The sequence below is a fragment of the Aethalodelphis obliquidens genome, unplaced genomic scaffold (genome assembly GCF_003676395.1).
Source record: "Aethalodelphis obliquidens isolate GAN/ISIS:26980383/991018 unplaced genomic scaffold, ASM367639v1 scaffold16, whole genome shotgun sequence".
In the NCBI taxonomy this organism is placed as follows: domain Eukaryota; kingdom Metazoa; phylum Chordata; class Mammalia; order Artiodactyla; family Delphinidae; genus Aethalodelphis; species Aethalodelphis obliquidens.
Window position 1 is genome coordinate 22,807,361 of NW_020837960.1, and position 15,431 is coordinate 22,822,791.

The 15,431-nt window shown below is 42.9% G+C and overlaps 1 protein-coding gene and 1 long non-coding RNA gene across 4 annotated transcripts in view; one reads left to right on the forward strand and one right to left on the reverse strand.

The window, feature by feature from the left end:
- Positions 1 to 7,357, forward strand: part of DCLK1 (doublecortin like kinase 1) — a 324,314-nt gene extending 316,957 nt beyond the window's left edge. Inside the window, exon 18 of the mRNA XM_027116519.1 lies at positions 7,191 to 7,357. Coding sequence (XP_026972320.1) covers positions 7,191 to 7,248 — 58 coding nt within the window. The 3' untranslated portion in view covers positions 7,249 to 7,357. The remainder of the gene's footprint in view (positions 1 to 7,190) is intronic.
- The window catches only part of LOC113625694 (uncharacterized), a 106,789-nt gene that overhangs the window by 25,217 nt on the left and 66,141 nt on the right, over positions 1 to 15,431 (reverse strand). For all 3 annotated transcript variants that reach the window (XR_003434799.1, XR_003434798.1, XR_003434800.1), the window contains exon 2: positions 9,824 to 10,014. This is a non-coding gene — a long non-coding RNA (uncharacterized LOC113625694). The remainder of the gene's footprint in view (positions 1 to 9,823; positions 10,015 to 15,431) is intronic.

Below are 15,431 nucleotides of genomic sequence, written 5' to 3' on the forward strand. Positions count from 1 at the left end.
CGTAGGGCAGAAGAAACACGTGAATTTTGCCCTCTAGAAACCTGACCTCAGCAAGTGGCTGTCATTTTAACCCCCTGATGGGAGGCCATCAGCAACCCTCTGCAGAGTTGGACCAATGTGGGATTCTATTAAGAACCAGATCAGCGGGAGGAGCCTATATTTATGACGTGGTGGGGAAGCATGGGGCCGCGCTGCCCCAGGAAATGCGGAATCACATTTAAGAGATGGGTACCTAGAAAGGAGGTTTGAAGGCCGCTGGTTTCATGAAGCCTGCTTTTGCCATTTAAATGGTCACCTTCACTTTAGGGAAATACCGTGTCTTAGACCCAGATACTGTGCAGTTCCTGCCTGGCGAGACCCCAAAGGGATGTTAAAGCAAAACGAAGCAGAACCGTAATAAGCATGACAGCAAGCCAAAAAAACAATGAGAAGGGTGGATATATCAATCTAGGTGTCAGTTTAATTTTACTATCAAGCAAAACATTTCCAAAGTGGCAAGCAAATCGTAACTCAGTCCCTACAGAGTAAGGGCAAGCAAAGGAGAGAGCGTTCCTGAGATTAATGCCCCAACAGCTGCATCCCTGGCTCAGTCTCCTAGGTAGTATGAATAATGGATGGGCTCAAAGGCAACATGCACGATAATGTTCTTTTATTAATGAAATGAAGACTGTTTGGGATGGCTGGCAATAAATTAAGAAAAGCGAAGAAGGAAAAACAGTCACCGTTCGCCTCTGAAAAATGCAGTTACTTAAATCCAATAATTACTGCCACGACAGGAAACATTGCCTCCGAACTTAAACGAGGTACATCTCTTGTGGGTCCTGCACATAGTGCAGAACAGAAATATTTTTGATCCATAGACTGGAAGGCCTGTTGTTTACGAAGAGAAAAACATAACCCATTTTAGTAGATTGATGGTGATATTAAGCATATTCAGGTATTTCATAGGTGGAAGTTTCCCTAGGAGTGAGGCACTGTCCTTCAGCTCAGGCTGTGGACTGGGAAATGGCTTGATGTGGTTAGAAAACGTGTCCAAGGTCACATAATCAGCTGAGCTAGGACAAAAAGCTGGTTCTCCTGACTTCCCCCTGCTGCTGCTACCAAGGGGATTAAGCTAAAGCTACCAGACAAGGCAAGCATTACACAGATGTGGGTGACTCAGACTTGCAAAAACAAAGTAATGCTCCAATTCATATTCTCACTTCATTCCTGACCTTCCACCTCCATGCTGTATTTTTCCTATAACATTGCAAAGATAGGCCAGATGGGTACCTCCTAGGTATTTATGCTGATTTCCAAATTTAATGTCAGAAAGAAGATTAAAAATATCTGAGTACTGTGTGGAGGATAGTGTTGTTTTATTTTAACAGAAAAGGCCAAAGATCTATCTGTTGTTGGAATACATTTTCTGGGTATTAGGCAAGCACCGGCTCTGATTCGCGCATGCTTGGTGTTAGGGCACCAAAACGTGATGGGTATGAATTCCTCTAAGAGCTCCAACTGCTATGTGTGTCGCCCCCAGATTTGCTGAGGTAACTGGCATGATCTTACCGTTCCTCTGTTTTCACACTTCATCTAGCATCTCCTAAGGACACTCTCATCACCAAGAGCTTGCGGTCTGAGGTAGGGATATGCAGTGTTTCTTTCATGTAGAGCAGGTTTATATTAGTTTCTCCATATCATTTTATTTGGTCAGTTATTTGGTCTGTCAGGATCCCCCAGTCCACTGTTAGCTGGCTACAGCCCCGCACACGACATAGCCGTTGTTATTGGGTACATATTTTAAATAACTAGATTAGAGCTTCCTATTTGGTTACTACTGGTCAGCTCCAGAATCTCAAGAGATTTCTTGCTCACCTCTAACCTGTGATACTTAGCACCAAAATGTGATAATGCAGGTTTCAGATTGTCTTACGAGCTTTTAATGAAGTGATAACTTACTGAGGAAACACTTGGGAATTCTACTGCAAGTCCATTCATGTCTGTTCCACAAAGCTGCAAACCGTGAGCAAAATAACCAATAAAATAATAAATCCGTTAGGAAGTCTTAAGTTTTAATGGAACATCAAGACTTAGGACCACCTTACCTTACAAAGATAGGCATTAGGGAGGAGAGACCCAATTTCCTTGATATCTGGGAAATTTTTGTGATTGAGAAAGAGGAAAGCAGTCTTTCAGAAATGGTTGAAAGGGCCCTGAATTTAAATCTATGATACAGCGCTTCAGAGGGAAAGTTATGTTTTGAATGTTTTCTGGGGATAAAATTACCAGTTGGATAATATATATTTTTATAGCAATACTTTAAAAAATTATGTGTTGGCCTATTATTTCTATTTCTTTGCTGAATTCATCTGTCTTGAACTACATGTTGGGCCACAGAATTCAACTGTAAAATTTTAACTGTACAGATTTTAGAGGCAATTAATTTTACAGCTACAATTAAAATTCTAAAGGTATCATATATAACAGTGCTTACTGTGATAAGGAATTGGACGACAATATGTAATTGTTGAGTAGATAAATATATGAGGTGATTAATGTTATCTAATGTAAGCATTTGATCATATCTAAAACAAATTGCACTCGTAAATATTGGACTCATAATACCTTTGACTTCTTACTCTTTTGTATTATAGAGTTGTTCGGGGTTCTGTTTTCTTTTGTCATTGCTATTCGGAAAGTACATAATCACCTAAAATAATCTAATTCTGCATTAACTGAGAAACATTTAATATGTCCCTTATATGTGTGTCACAGTTGGCTAGGCATTCTGGAAAAATGCAAAGAAGTTTCAGATCCTACCCTAGAGCAGCTTGCATGGGATTTGGGAAATATGCACAGGAAAGGTAATAGGCCTGTGTGCAGTAAGTGTCAAAGGTTTGGTCAAGACAGTACTTGCCTGAGGAATTTAGAAAGAAAAAGTGTGATGCAGAAGGTAAAATTTGATCAAATCTTGGAAAATAGAGAAATGCGAGTGGGCAGGAAGTGGGAGAGGTGATGTCAGGTTGGTGAACACGGTAAGCCAGGATGCAGAGGTGAGCGTGATTAAAATACCTTCAGGGAGATATCAGTTTGGACTGTGTGGATTGCAAGGGAAGAAAACCCAAACCAAACTGGCTTTCAGCAAAAAGAAGAAGTATGATTTTATATAATCTGAAAGGTCCAAAGGTTGGGTCTGGCTTCAGTGATGTGTGGATTCAGCACTCGGTAGGGCTTGGTTTCTTTCCATCCCTCCACTCTGCCTCCCCGTGCCGGCTTTAGTCTGGAACTTCACGTGGTACCAGGATGTGGGAAGCAGCTCCAGGCTTGCTATCCTCTCAGTTGGGATTCACTGTGAATGTGCAGTCTCAGTGAAAGTCTCCTCATGTCCCGTGAACTGGGTCGGGTGCCCATCCTGAACCAATCACGGGTATTGGCGAACACAGTCAGCACAGGCTTGCTTCTGGGTCACAAACCCATCTGCACCCCACCCTCAGAGATGGAGGTAGGGTCCCCTTCACTGGAACCACAGATTACGTGAGCGGGGGATTTCCAAAGGGAAACCGAGGTGTGGTTAACCGTAAGCTAAATGGATGCTGTGCCCACTAACGGGGACATGAGGTCTGCTGATATCACAGTGATCGCTTTGAGTAATAACAGGAACTAGACCCCGGAAGTTTTTATTGTAAGCACATTGTGACTGTTAGGACAAGGAGTCCAACTTTATGAGGAATTGTAAACAAATTGGACCTGCTGTGTGCAGGATGGGCTGGGGGTTGGCTGCTCTAGAGGGAAATAATGCGACCTCTGTTGTGCTTTCTCATATTTCTAAAGCCACAGCGCTTAGAGAGTATCTCCTGTGTGCTAAGAGCTGTGGGGAACACAGACAGGATGCCCAGACTTGATCTTGCCCTCCACAGAGTCTACAATGTGGCAGGGAAGACAGTGCATCAGAGTCGATTGCGTTGCAGGCAGGATGCACAGTGATCGCTGTACTGGGCTTCATGGGAACACAGAGAGGTTCTTAAAATGAACCACAGTCCATAGAGCCAGAAGCAGAATAAGCAAGAGCCCTGGGAGGAGAGGTCTGTGGACAGTGATGCCCTCTCAGTCATCTTTGGGAGCAAGTCTGTTGGGGGCACTAAGCATTGCTTGTGTAGCATTTGAGAATGTTGCAAGGACCTGGGTGAGTCAGGAACTGCCTGTCTATCAATCAGCAGACCCAGGTCTCCCTAGGAGTTTACAGGCCTAGAATGGGATTGTCCACGTGGTAGAGGCTGGCTTGCTGTCCCTGAGAGAGCTCTCGGGCCATCAGCACGTGAAGCTCTAGTCTTTTGGCCTCTGACGCTGCTCGTGCTATCTCCTCCCTGGCTCACCCTGGCTAGGACCGGAGGAGGGAACCACTGGAGTGCGGTGGCTCCTTTGAGTTCTGTTTCAATAGACTTTAAATGGGAAGAAATTGCCTGGGCCTCACGTGGGAGGAGAACTGAGTTCTATTCCTAGTCAGTGATGCGAAACGGGCAAGTCTCTCCACATACCTGGGCCTCAGTTTCCCTGCCTGTAAAGGCAAAGCCCTGGGCGAAGAATGCTTTATAAATGCTCTTTCAATTCTAAGAGTCTATACATCCAACAGAAAGAACCATCACACCCTTTTCCATGACCTGTGATCATGACATGCTATGTCTCCAAAAATAGCTGCTGTGAAGTTACTGGTGAATCAGCACAACTGAAAGCTCAGGAGCATTTGAGCATGAAGGCCCGTCAACAAAGGCCAGCATTTAAAAGCTGCTAACTAGAGAAACTGGCAGGAGTGGCCAGGACTGACTGCTTAAATGGGACAAAGCAAGGGCTGTCCAGGCAGAGGGACAAGTAAGGAAGAGGATGTGACTGACCTTATGAGCATCTGGACAAATGAACATGAAAATAAGGGGGATGGGACCATCCAAGCCCATGAGTGCCACCAGCGTCTGCATAAACTGCATTACAGTATTGGTGGAGAAATGGCTTATTTCAGTGCTGACAGCCAAGAGAGTGACTTGGAATAATTGAGTCAGTTATGGGGAGATGAGGTAAATATGGAGAAGGTGCCAGTGAGAGTAGGCAGGGAGGGAAGGTACTCTGAGGTAAGTTCTAATGAGAGCTTTGCTTTGCATTGTTTTCCTCTGACCTGCAGTTCCTTCATTTCAAAACAATATCTTACATTGTAAAGAAAAACAAAACAAAACAAAACACCACCTTCCATTTCTGGGAGTCTTCACCATTTTGAAAGCATTTGCACATCCATTTTTATATATAGCAACTCTGGAGGGTGGGAGGGTGTTATCCCTGCTCCTTATTTAACTGAGAACTGAGTGAACGGTTCCCATGGTCAGCAGTGGACGGAACAGGACTCAAAATTTCTGACTACAAACCCGCTGTGCAATTTTCTCCCCGACACTAGAGAACCTCAGTCCACTAGTCAGTCAGTATTAGTCCCATGCCAGTGACTGTTTTCTTTCTCAAGAAGGTAGAAATAAAAATATTTTTTATGACCAAGAGAAGCGTTTATATTACTCTTGGATTAACTACAGAGTGGTTTTTATGTGTCAGACTAAATAGACGCCTGTTTTTTACATTCAACTCTACACAAACAGAGCATTTTCAGTTTGCTTTGAAAGCAAAATACCATGTGTTGTAACTTTACAATGTTTTAAATAAAGTTAGGAATTTGGATTTATGATGCTGAAAAATATCATAAAATCGGTGGGTATAAGACCAAGAACTATGTATGTGAGTTGAGGGTCCTTAAAAATTCGACACTTCGAAGAATCAAAGGTAGACATTTCAACACACCAGTTATTGAATCATTGTATTAACAATCTAGTGAAACGAGAAGTGAATTATTAAAGTTTATCTTCCTCATTGATTTGTAACACTGTTATTCAGATAGTTTTTAAAGCAGAACAATTCAGCCTCATGAAGCCATTTACTGTACTGGTTTCTACACACTGCCTCTCTTTCTTTATTACTTCATTCTGGAACTTTGATTGCCCCATTTTAGATCTGAGATTGCTCTAATGCTACACTGCAATTGTATGAGGGGCTTAGTTTTCACTTTGTTCTCAGAACCCGGCTGGCTATAAATTTATCTCTGTTCTTTGAAGAAGCTAACAGTAAATTTCCAAGAGGAAAAATGGTGGTGTATATCCCTGTAGAGGAAAAGTAATCTCTTAAGAGCAGAATAACCTCCAGGCTACATCCTTTTAAAGAGGGACTTTCAAACAAGGATGCCTTCAACTTTTATATGTGTTCTGCATTTTTCTTCAGGCTTTGTACCTGCTCTTCTGCCCTCTGTGTAAGGTTTCTCTGTAATGATCCGTTCCTCCTCACACCCATTAAATCTGTAATGAAGTCATGCCCTTCCCAATCCTGATGTCATAATAACTTCCAGAGCTATGGCTAGAGAGCACATCCTGGAGATCATATGAGGTTTCCTCAGGAAAAGGAGGCATAGGGCCCAAGAGTTGGAATACCTACAACATCGAACTTCAGTTTCGTAAATTACCACACACTACAATGAAAATGAACTTTGTAAAGGAAAATCCATGGGAAGGTTTCCATCAGGTTTAACTGCATTCAAAGCAGTTTTCAATTTCAGGCATTGGGTTCATTCAGATTAAACCCATCCTTGCCAGAGATTGAGCCATACTCCCTCATCAACAGATAATAAGATCATTTAGAATGAGGAGGTGCTAAAATAACAGGACGAGCTTGTGGCTCTGTTTCCATGTCTGACAACTTCATCACCTCTCATCTTTATTAGACAGCTGCCTGGAGCTGAATGTTGATGAACGAGACATGCCTGGCGTCCTCACGTGTCAGACACACAGGCCTGAGGCTCCCAGTTACCAGGGGGTCTCTGGCTAGGCTGGGAGCGACCGAGGGTATTAGATGTGGTGCTAGCGGAGGTCTGGGGAGGGCCAGGGAGCTGTTGAACCCACATCATCCATCCTGCCTGTGCCTGCGATGTCATGACCAGGTGCCCTTAGGAGCTGCTTGTGGGGGAGCAGAGGGCACCCCAGCAGTGGTGACTGTGGTCACCAAAAGTGAGTCATCGTGGACAGGTTAACTTAGCCAGCATATTTTTCTGACCTCAGAAAGTTCCAGAAATCGTTCCTTTTGCCATTTCCTTCAGCCTAATTGTCCTCTTTCTCATTTTATGCCCCTGCTAGACCACCGCTCTTGATAAGGAGAGGCAGGTTTTCCGACGAAGACGCCACCCGGATGTGAGGAGCCGGTACAAGGCCCAGCCAGCTCCGCCCGAACTCAACTCGGAATCGGAAGACTACTCCCCGAGCTCCTCCGAGACTGTTCGCTCCCCAAACTCGCCCTTTTAACAAGACCCTTTTACTCGAAGTCCTAGCTTAACCCTTTGAGACTCTGAGATTTGTTTTTCCAAATTTATGTAAAACAGTTTCATCTGATCTACCTAGCACTCAATGCTTGAATGGCCGAGCAGAACAGTGTGTTTTCTGGTATCCTTGTAGCGATTTCCCTTTGCTGAATGAGACTGTGACTTGTCGTTGGTGGAGATGGCAACTTGCTGCTAATCGGGTCCTCAAAGGGTTAAGGCTACTTTGCAACTTTTTTAAACATAGAAGCAATGAATGTTTTCATCAGTCAATCTAGGATCTGCAGTATGTAACATAGCACTTGTTAACCCTCTGAGTGCATAGGATTTTATGGGGAACCCTTGGGGGATTTTTCAGGCCTTTGGATTTATACACACATGTTTCTTGACTTTGCTGCAGATCAAGGGGTTGTTATTAGATGCTGAGATGTCCAGACAAGAAGAGTGTCTAGAATGATATCTTACGTGTCCTTTTTTGTGGGTTTAGAACATGGCAGGTTTATAACTTAAGCATCAGCACCCCCTCTTTCCTCTTCACAATCCTATTAAGAAAGGGGCTTTTTTTGCATTGGAGGTCTAACTGTCAGCTGCCCTGAGTCCTGCATCCTGAGTGGAGGGACTTGGGCCTGTGACCAACAGCCTGACCCAGGATATAGATGGTGCCCTCACCCCCAAATTGCCTCCATATGAAGATGTGCTGATGACGCCCCAGAAATGCTGCTTCCACTTCAGCTGCTGCTACTGCCAGCGCAGACCCTCAGGAAGGCACCATATCTTGTCCTGTGTTTGGTGAGTGAGAGTCTGCCTGCTCAGTATGAGACCTCTACAGGAAAAAACAAACAAAACACACAACTGGTGGAAAAGAGCAATAAATTGCCAGGTGCTCTATAGGGCTGGAATGTCAAACAGAAAGAGGCAACAAGATCCTGTTCTTTTTCTCACCTGCTTTTTCATGCATTTCAGTCTTCAGTGTGCAATCCACAAAGAGTATGGAATCCGTAAAAAGGAGGAGCACCGGGTCATAGGGGCCCAGAGGCAGGTGCTCTGCAAGATGGCCGAGGAGAAAGCAGAGTGGGCAAACAATCTAGAATAGTCTCAAAATGGTTTTTAAAGAAATAAACCATTGGGAAGATAATTCCATGTGCATCTTTGGGTTACCTACATAATAGTCTCTCAGGGAGAACAGGAATGGGAGACCTAGAGGGTATTCCTGAGGATAAAACTTCCACTCCCTAAGATGACTTTTTTTTGTTGTTTTGCGGTACGCAGGCCTCTCACTGTTGTGGCCTCTCACTGTTGCGGAGCACAGGCTCCGGACGCGCAGACTCAGCGGCCATGGCTCATGGGCCCAGCCGCTCCGCGGCATGTGGGATCTTCCCAGACGAGGGCACGAACCCATGTCCCCTGCATCGGCAGGCGGACTCTCAACCACTGCGCCACCAGGGAAGCCCAAGATGACCTTTTTATAGCACTGTCTTTAGCCATCCAGAGGGAGATGCTGTTTTCTCTCTTTGGGCCAAGTCCTGTCCGACACATGTATTTTACTCCTGTTACCAAATCTTTCTCCCTAGCCCTGTGTCTCCCCCGGTGAGCTTCTACTGCAGTGTGTCACGTTCAGAATGGGGGCCTGAGGCAGCCTGTAGTCACTGCGATGCTTAGTGGGGAGGCTGGCCATGGTGTTGGGAGGCAGGGGCCCGACTCGAATGTCCTCCTAAGGTTTGCTCAACTGTGTGGCCCGGGAGACAACCAGTGAGTGATGGCTCATGAAATTTGCATCTAGATGGCTGAACAGCACTCACTGTCTCGGCTTTGAAATATACTTCAATACCTGAAAGTCTTGAAATCTGTGTGCAGCACTTCCACAGTCAGTCCTTACTTTCAAATACAGATGGATCTTCGATGGCTGCTTTTTACTCTCCAACTGATGAAGGTATGGTCTATATTACTCTAGATTTTAAAATCACAGCATGTCATGACTTTTGCAAAATTGTTCCCTCAGTTTTTTGCTCTTTCACATTTAGGTTTATCTCTTCGGTCTGTGTTGTCTTGCCATGTATATATTAGATCATTTAATGAGATTCCCCCCTGCCCCCCACTCCCTTTTAGAGGGTCCTGAAAGCTTAATACACAACATCACAAAGTAGCACAAATCAGCTGGGTTTCTTGGGGAGGAGGAGGGCAGAACACGAGGAAGGGTGCGGCGTGTAGGTAGATTCCATATTAGTAAAGTTCCCTGAACTGGTCAGAAACGACTGCTTTCTCTAGAACTCTAAAGTAAAGCACTATTCTAAGTAAGACTAAGGAGTAGGTAAATAGCTTGGCCTTAACTCTAAATGTGGGAATATGAAAAAATCCTATGGGCAGAGACCTACCTACAATAGATTGTGAATTTCTCTGAATTACTGCTTTTCCTGTGGGCATTACATGTATTGCTCCAATATCTAGTGTACAGACCTTACAGTGCATGGCTCAGGCCTTTTTCCATCCAAGTCTTGAAGGACTGTGGACCGTGTGAAGCTGTGGCGTGTTTCCCAGAACACTGCAGAGGGGTAGCTCGGAAGAATGCAGGGCCATTCAGCATGGGGATCCCAGTGCATCGCTGTAGAATTTGAGCGATCTATGCTGAATAAACAGCGGAATGTGACCTGTCAAGTAGAAATATTGAGTAATCAGATGGAATGCAATCTTTTCAGCACTAAGCTATTGAGATCCTGAATGTCAGAGATGTACTCAGAGGGTTAACAGACAAGCACAAGGCATGCTGATTACGTGGGTGTACCCAGACTGCTTTTGCTTTTAGCCAGTACTTTCTGTTTTTTTTCACAACATTCTTGGGATAGTTCAAGTTTGAAATAATTAAGTGGTGGTGTTCTTTAAGGAATTTCTATAACCAAATGATCTTATTTTTTATTTCACTTTATTATAGAATAAACATGTACCATTACGGCAGTGTATCTAATCTCTATAATTATCAATTTAATCATTGCCACAAGTGTCTCCATATTTTTTTTCCTAAGTATTTAATATAGCTCTTATGGTGGTGGCCTGGTGATGGGGACTGTCTTTCCTTTATTGATACATGACCAACCATATGGTATTTTCAAGGGAATTTTAAGATTCATTTTGTTTCAGTTTGGTAGTAGACTTGTTAAGGAAAAAACTTTCATTACTGGCATCGTGTAAACCATCTCTGTAGATGAGAACTGTTCATATTGATGAACACATTTTTTTCTCGACATTGTAGCAGAAATCATTTTATTTGTCATAATCAATGAATATGTGATTTGCTCCAGATCATTAGAAGGAAAAGTAAGATTTCAGTCATTGAAAATGTTTTTACTGTAGCCCTTATCTAACTTACACGTGGTGCATACTAAAATAAGCAGAGAAAAAATTGCAAATAAACTACTGAAAACGCTTGGTGTTTTGTGTTCAGTGAGACCTTCCTAGAACCTGCTCAGGACCTGCACGGGTGGTGGTTAACAGGCCCATCAGATATTGTTGAAAAAAAGCAATATATCCATGAATGAAGGCTAAAATTGCAATCCTTTACCCTTTGAGGTATGTTTCACTTGGAAAAAAAAATAGAAGAAAAGAAAAATTGGCTTAGCTTAGAGGGTCACGGAGCTATCGTATGACCAAGGCTCATGTACATTAAATCATGGTTGTTTGCTGGCCAGCAGTGCCCATTAGACGACTCTATCCCCTGTGCTGAAAGGCAATGGTGCTTGAGGGAGAGCTTTCTTAATATTATTGTGTTGCCTGCTAGCCTGTCTCTGGGTCAGGATCTGTCAGCATTTCCATGATAAACTTCTAATTTCAAAGGTTTTTAATTTGACCATAAAAAGGTGCCCCAGGCTGAAGTTTGCTGTAGAGGGCCTGTTCCAAAGAGTGAAGGTTCGCCGCCTTCCTTTCTCTGCCCAATTCTCCCGAGAAAAGAACAACCAAAAAATCAGGTATGTTCCCTCATTGTGAATTCAGAATTTTAGAAAGCACCAAGATCCAAGATGGTAGTTTAATGTAATTATTCATTTGGATGTGGGTTTAAAAACAAATAATGAGTCACCTGGCATATATTGTAGATAATGTATCTTTTCTATAATTTGTAAATCGTTAATTTTTTAAACTGTTATATGATTTCAGGGTGGGGCGGGGGGGAATCCAATCAAAGATTTTTTAAAACTTGAAGTTGGTCAGTTCAAGGGTTAGCCTTTCCTGCGTGTTGTCTGCCATTTCCATTAAGAGTTTGGGAAAAATGCTCTCAGACAGACCCTTATTTTGCATGCAGTGATAGAGGGTCAGATATATGCTTCTTTGGGAGATACGGATTTCTTTATTTAATCAAGTTTCATGAAGCCATTCTGGTCTGTTGAGGAAAATAGTGATTAAAAGCACTTCCAAATTAACATTTTTGTCAATTCGGATATGATAAGCACGTAATATGATAACGCACTTCACACTTTCTTGGTTTAAAGACAAAAAAATCAGCAAAACTTGAGGACACATTTGATCACTGCAAATGTGCTTTAAAAATTGGCTCAGTGGTGCTTATACATGAAACAGTAACAAATGGGGTCCCTAGGACTGTCAGAAGGAATCTTCCATTTGTATGTAGTTACATACTTGAGGAGGTGGTGCTTTTAAGGCAGTCTTATTTTTTAATCATCTCAAATATGCAACCATTCATCCAGTAACATTAAGGGTCGTAAACTGGTGGGAAACAGGAAATTCAATGTAGAAGCTGAGAATGCCTCTGCGTGGTGTGGTTTTTATTTTTCCTTTGGATTTTTTGTTGTTGTCATTCTCGGGCTTCAACGCTGAAGCTATGCGATCATTTTTCAGTGAGTGAGCCTCTAACCGGCAGGTGTTTTGATCATGAGGTTTGCAATCTCTTGCCCTTGGAGACAAGTGAGAGCTCTAGTTTCATACCTTTTCATAAAGGAAGAGCAATCTCTACAATTAAACCCTACCTGTAAATGTCCTCAACATTCTTTTTTGGTTAACTGATGTGAGACCCTTAATGTTGCTTCAATGTAAAATTGTATATTTTTGTCTGTGATATACTTTATTAACTTAAAGTAAATAATAGTTCTAAAAGTCTTCACTGTCGGTATTAAGAGAAAGTAGGATCTTAAAAGTGATCATAAAGATGCTATAATGTCAATTCATTCCAGTCCAATCGAATGTGGTAAGAAAAAGACCTTGAATAATTCTCTAGGGACAATTTCTCACTGACCATTGACATTAATTTTTGATATATTCTCAGAAAAAATAAAAAGAAATTGAAACTGGTCCAAGGTTAGAGTCACATCCTCGATAACTATTTTTTTTTAATTTTATTAGGAAATTAATAATGGTCTTTTTCAATCTGGCTGAAAGAAAATTATTAAAGGATTAGCTGAGTGTGAAATTAAATAGTATTTTGCTCATGCATACTGAAAAGGTGGGCTAGGAACCTGATGCATTTAAACAAGTTTCTGAAAGGTTTCAATTTGGTGCAAGAAAAAAAAAACAGTGTTTCCTTCAAAAATACTGAATTTATCAATTGCTGCATGGATCAGATGGCACAGGTTAATCTTTGATTTTCAGAATCTTAATGAAATAACTTTCAAACAATTTGTATCCATGATTAAAGCTGGAATGAGATCCAATTTTTTTCCCTAATCTCTCAGTTTAAGCTAATAAATGTAGGTTAATGTGGATGAAATCATCTGTGATATATTATGTTCATTTATCAACTGAGCTTTTTTGATGTTGCCTGTTTTTATGTAAAACATGTTCTTAAAAGTTAATAAAATAATAGTACTTGGTGTATGAACTGCTACGTAATACCCGAGCTCCAGTGTCCACTCCTCAGTTCACTTTGCCATAATGGAGTAAAATTTCATTTTAGTTCAATTCATAATTGACACATTCAGTCCATGAAGGAATAACCCAGCTGTGTTCTTGAGGGGAATTCTCTCTATGCAAGGCTTTAAAAATTAGTCATGCAGTCAGAGTGTAGCTTTCCCACATGTCCTTCCTAGCAGAGTGTATATTTCATGAGCATAATTCAAAAACAGCTATTCTAAAAATGTCCCTTTTCATATATTACCTTCCTGCCTGGGCCAGTGACTTGGATAAACACAAAGAAATCAAATACCATTCAGGCCTATTTTACCCTTCCACCTAACAAGATCTCCAGAGAAGAGTGTTGTTTTATCTGCTAACCTGTAATTAGCTGCCATTTTTATAGCGATGTCCCATCAGGCATCCCATGTGCAATACTGACCTTAGAGAAAATCGCCATGCTGTACAAGGGAATAACGTTCTTTCTTACGTGAGTTGTTCAATGCTAGGAGATTGAAAAGTCGGCCAGCAAAAGTGACTGCAGGACCCTGGTGTCCTAGGAAGGTGCCAGAATATCTCCAAGCACTTGTAAAATTAGCAGTCACCTTCCTGGCCATCTACATGCTGCTGCTGCTACCGCTGTTGCTGTTTTTGTGCCTTTTGCTCCTCTGCAGTGAAATTGCTGGGTCCTTTCTAGGATTTCGGGGCAACTGCTGTGAAACAATAGCTAAAGTGATTGCTTCCTAAGGACCATTACCTTGTTTTATGAGGCTGGCGGCTTTGCCAAAAACCTGCCATCAGAAAAAAACGTGCCCTGACACAGAAACATCAAACACCGGCAACTCTGGGATTGAGGATGATAAAACTACCACATCAGGAAACTGGGAGAAAGGCCTTCCAGGACTTTTGAAAGGTAGGACTTAATGTTCAGATAAGGAAGTTCTGCAAATGGTGGTAAATGGGTCAAATAAAACAGGTGAAGAAGCGTCCTAGGAAATTCCGTACACTACTACCTCCTTACACAGAAGAAAGGCTTTGCTCTATCTCAGAAGGCAGCCAGCCTCCCCAGCTCCAGAAGGGGCACCAAGGGAAGAGGGGGAGCCCCGCCCAGCCAGCTGGACCAGCCAAATCCATGCTGGCCGCCAGCTCTGTGACAGATGTCCTTGCCAGCTTGCCTGCACATCCAAATCATTCATTCAGATGTTTCCTGAGTAAGTGCCAGCACCACAGAGGGTACCCCATTTGGGCTTAGAAAAGAGACACCCCATTGTCCTTTTTTTTTTTTTTTGCTATGGATTAGAAGACTTTAAAGATGAGAAAATGTGTTTCTAGCTGCAAGGTTTGCTATTTATCTCAGACTCCTGGTCCAGGGTTCAGATAACCTGGACATCACATCCAATCAGGCTTTGTGGTTATGGCAACTTGGATTCTCTCACTTGAGGATGTGTTTACCATCTGCCTGTTCAGTGGTGCACACACCCTGTGCTACTCTTGGCTCCGCTCCTGGCCTCTGGGGTAGAAGGCTCCCAGAGTCTTCTCTGCCGTTTGTAATTAGCATGCGATTTACAACTGTCGTAGACTAGCACATCTATTCAACAAGCATTCTCCAGGACCTACTGTGAGTGACGCACCACATGGAAGCCAAGATGAACAAGACACCACTCCTGTTCTTAAGAATCTCAGATCTAGTGAGAAATCTTCTCCTCTGGATGGCCATGGGCTGGGGCACCTGATTTATCACTCACAGATGGCCGACCAACAGTTTGTCGGGGGAGAGGCATCCCTACCAGCCCGAGACTGGCCCCCTCAGCATGTGTAGACTGTGCTCCTGTGAGCAGGCCAACCGTCAGTCACATGCGAATACATCTGTGGCCTGCTCTGTTACAACAATTCATATGTTCATGTGTCACCCTTAGAAAGGCCCTGGAAGGAGGCAAAGATGGGAAGGAAATAGGAGACGGAGAGAGGGAGGGAAGGAAGAAATGAAGGCTGCTGACACCAAAGCTGCCCCAGTCCTAAGACCTAGTGTGTTACTGGGGAGTTTAGAGGGAAGGAAGAGTATTAATGTCTCACAGAGTGCTCTTCAGGCCCAGTCCGAGGACGTGCTCTGCGGGAATTAGAGAACATACCTCAGTGTAGGTTTAACATGGTCTCTTCCACACTCTTCATTCAGGGGAGTGCCCTCCACCCCCTGTGACAGGATGAATAATAAGACCCCACTGATAGAACCATC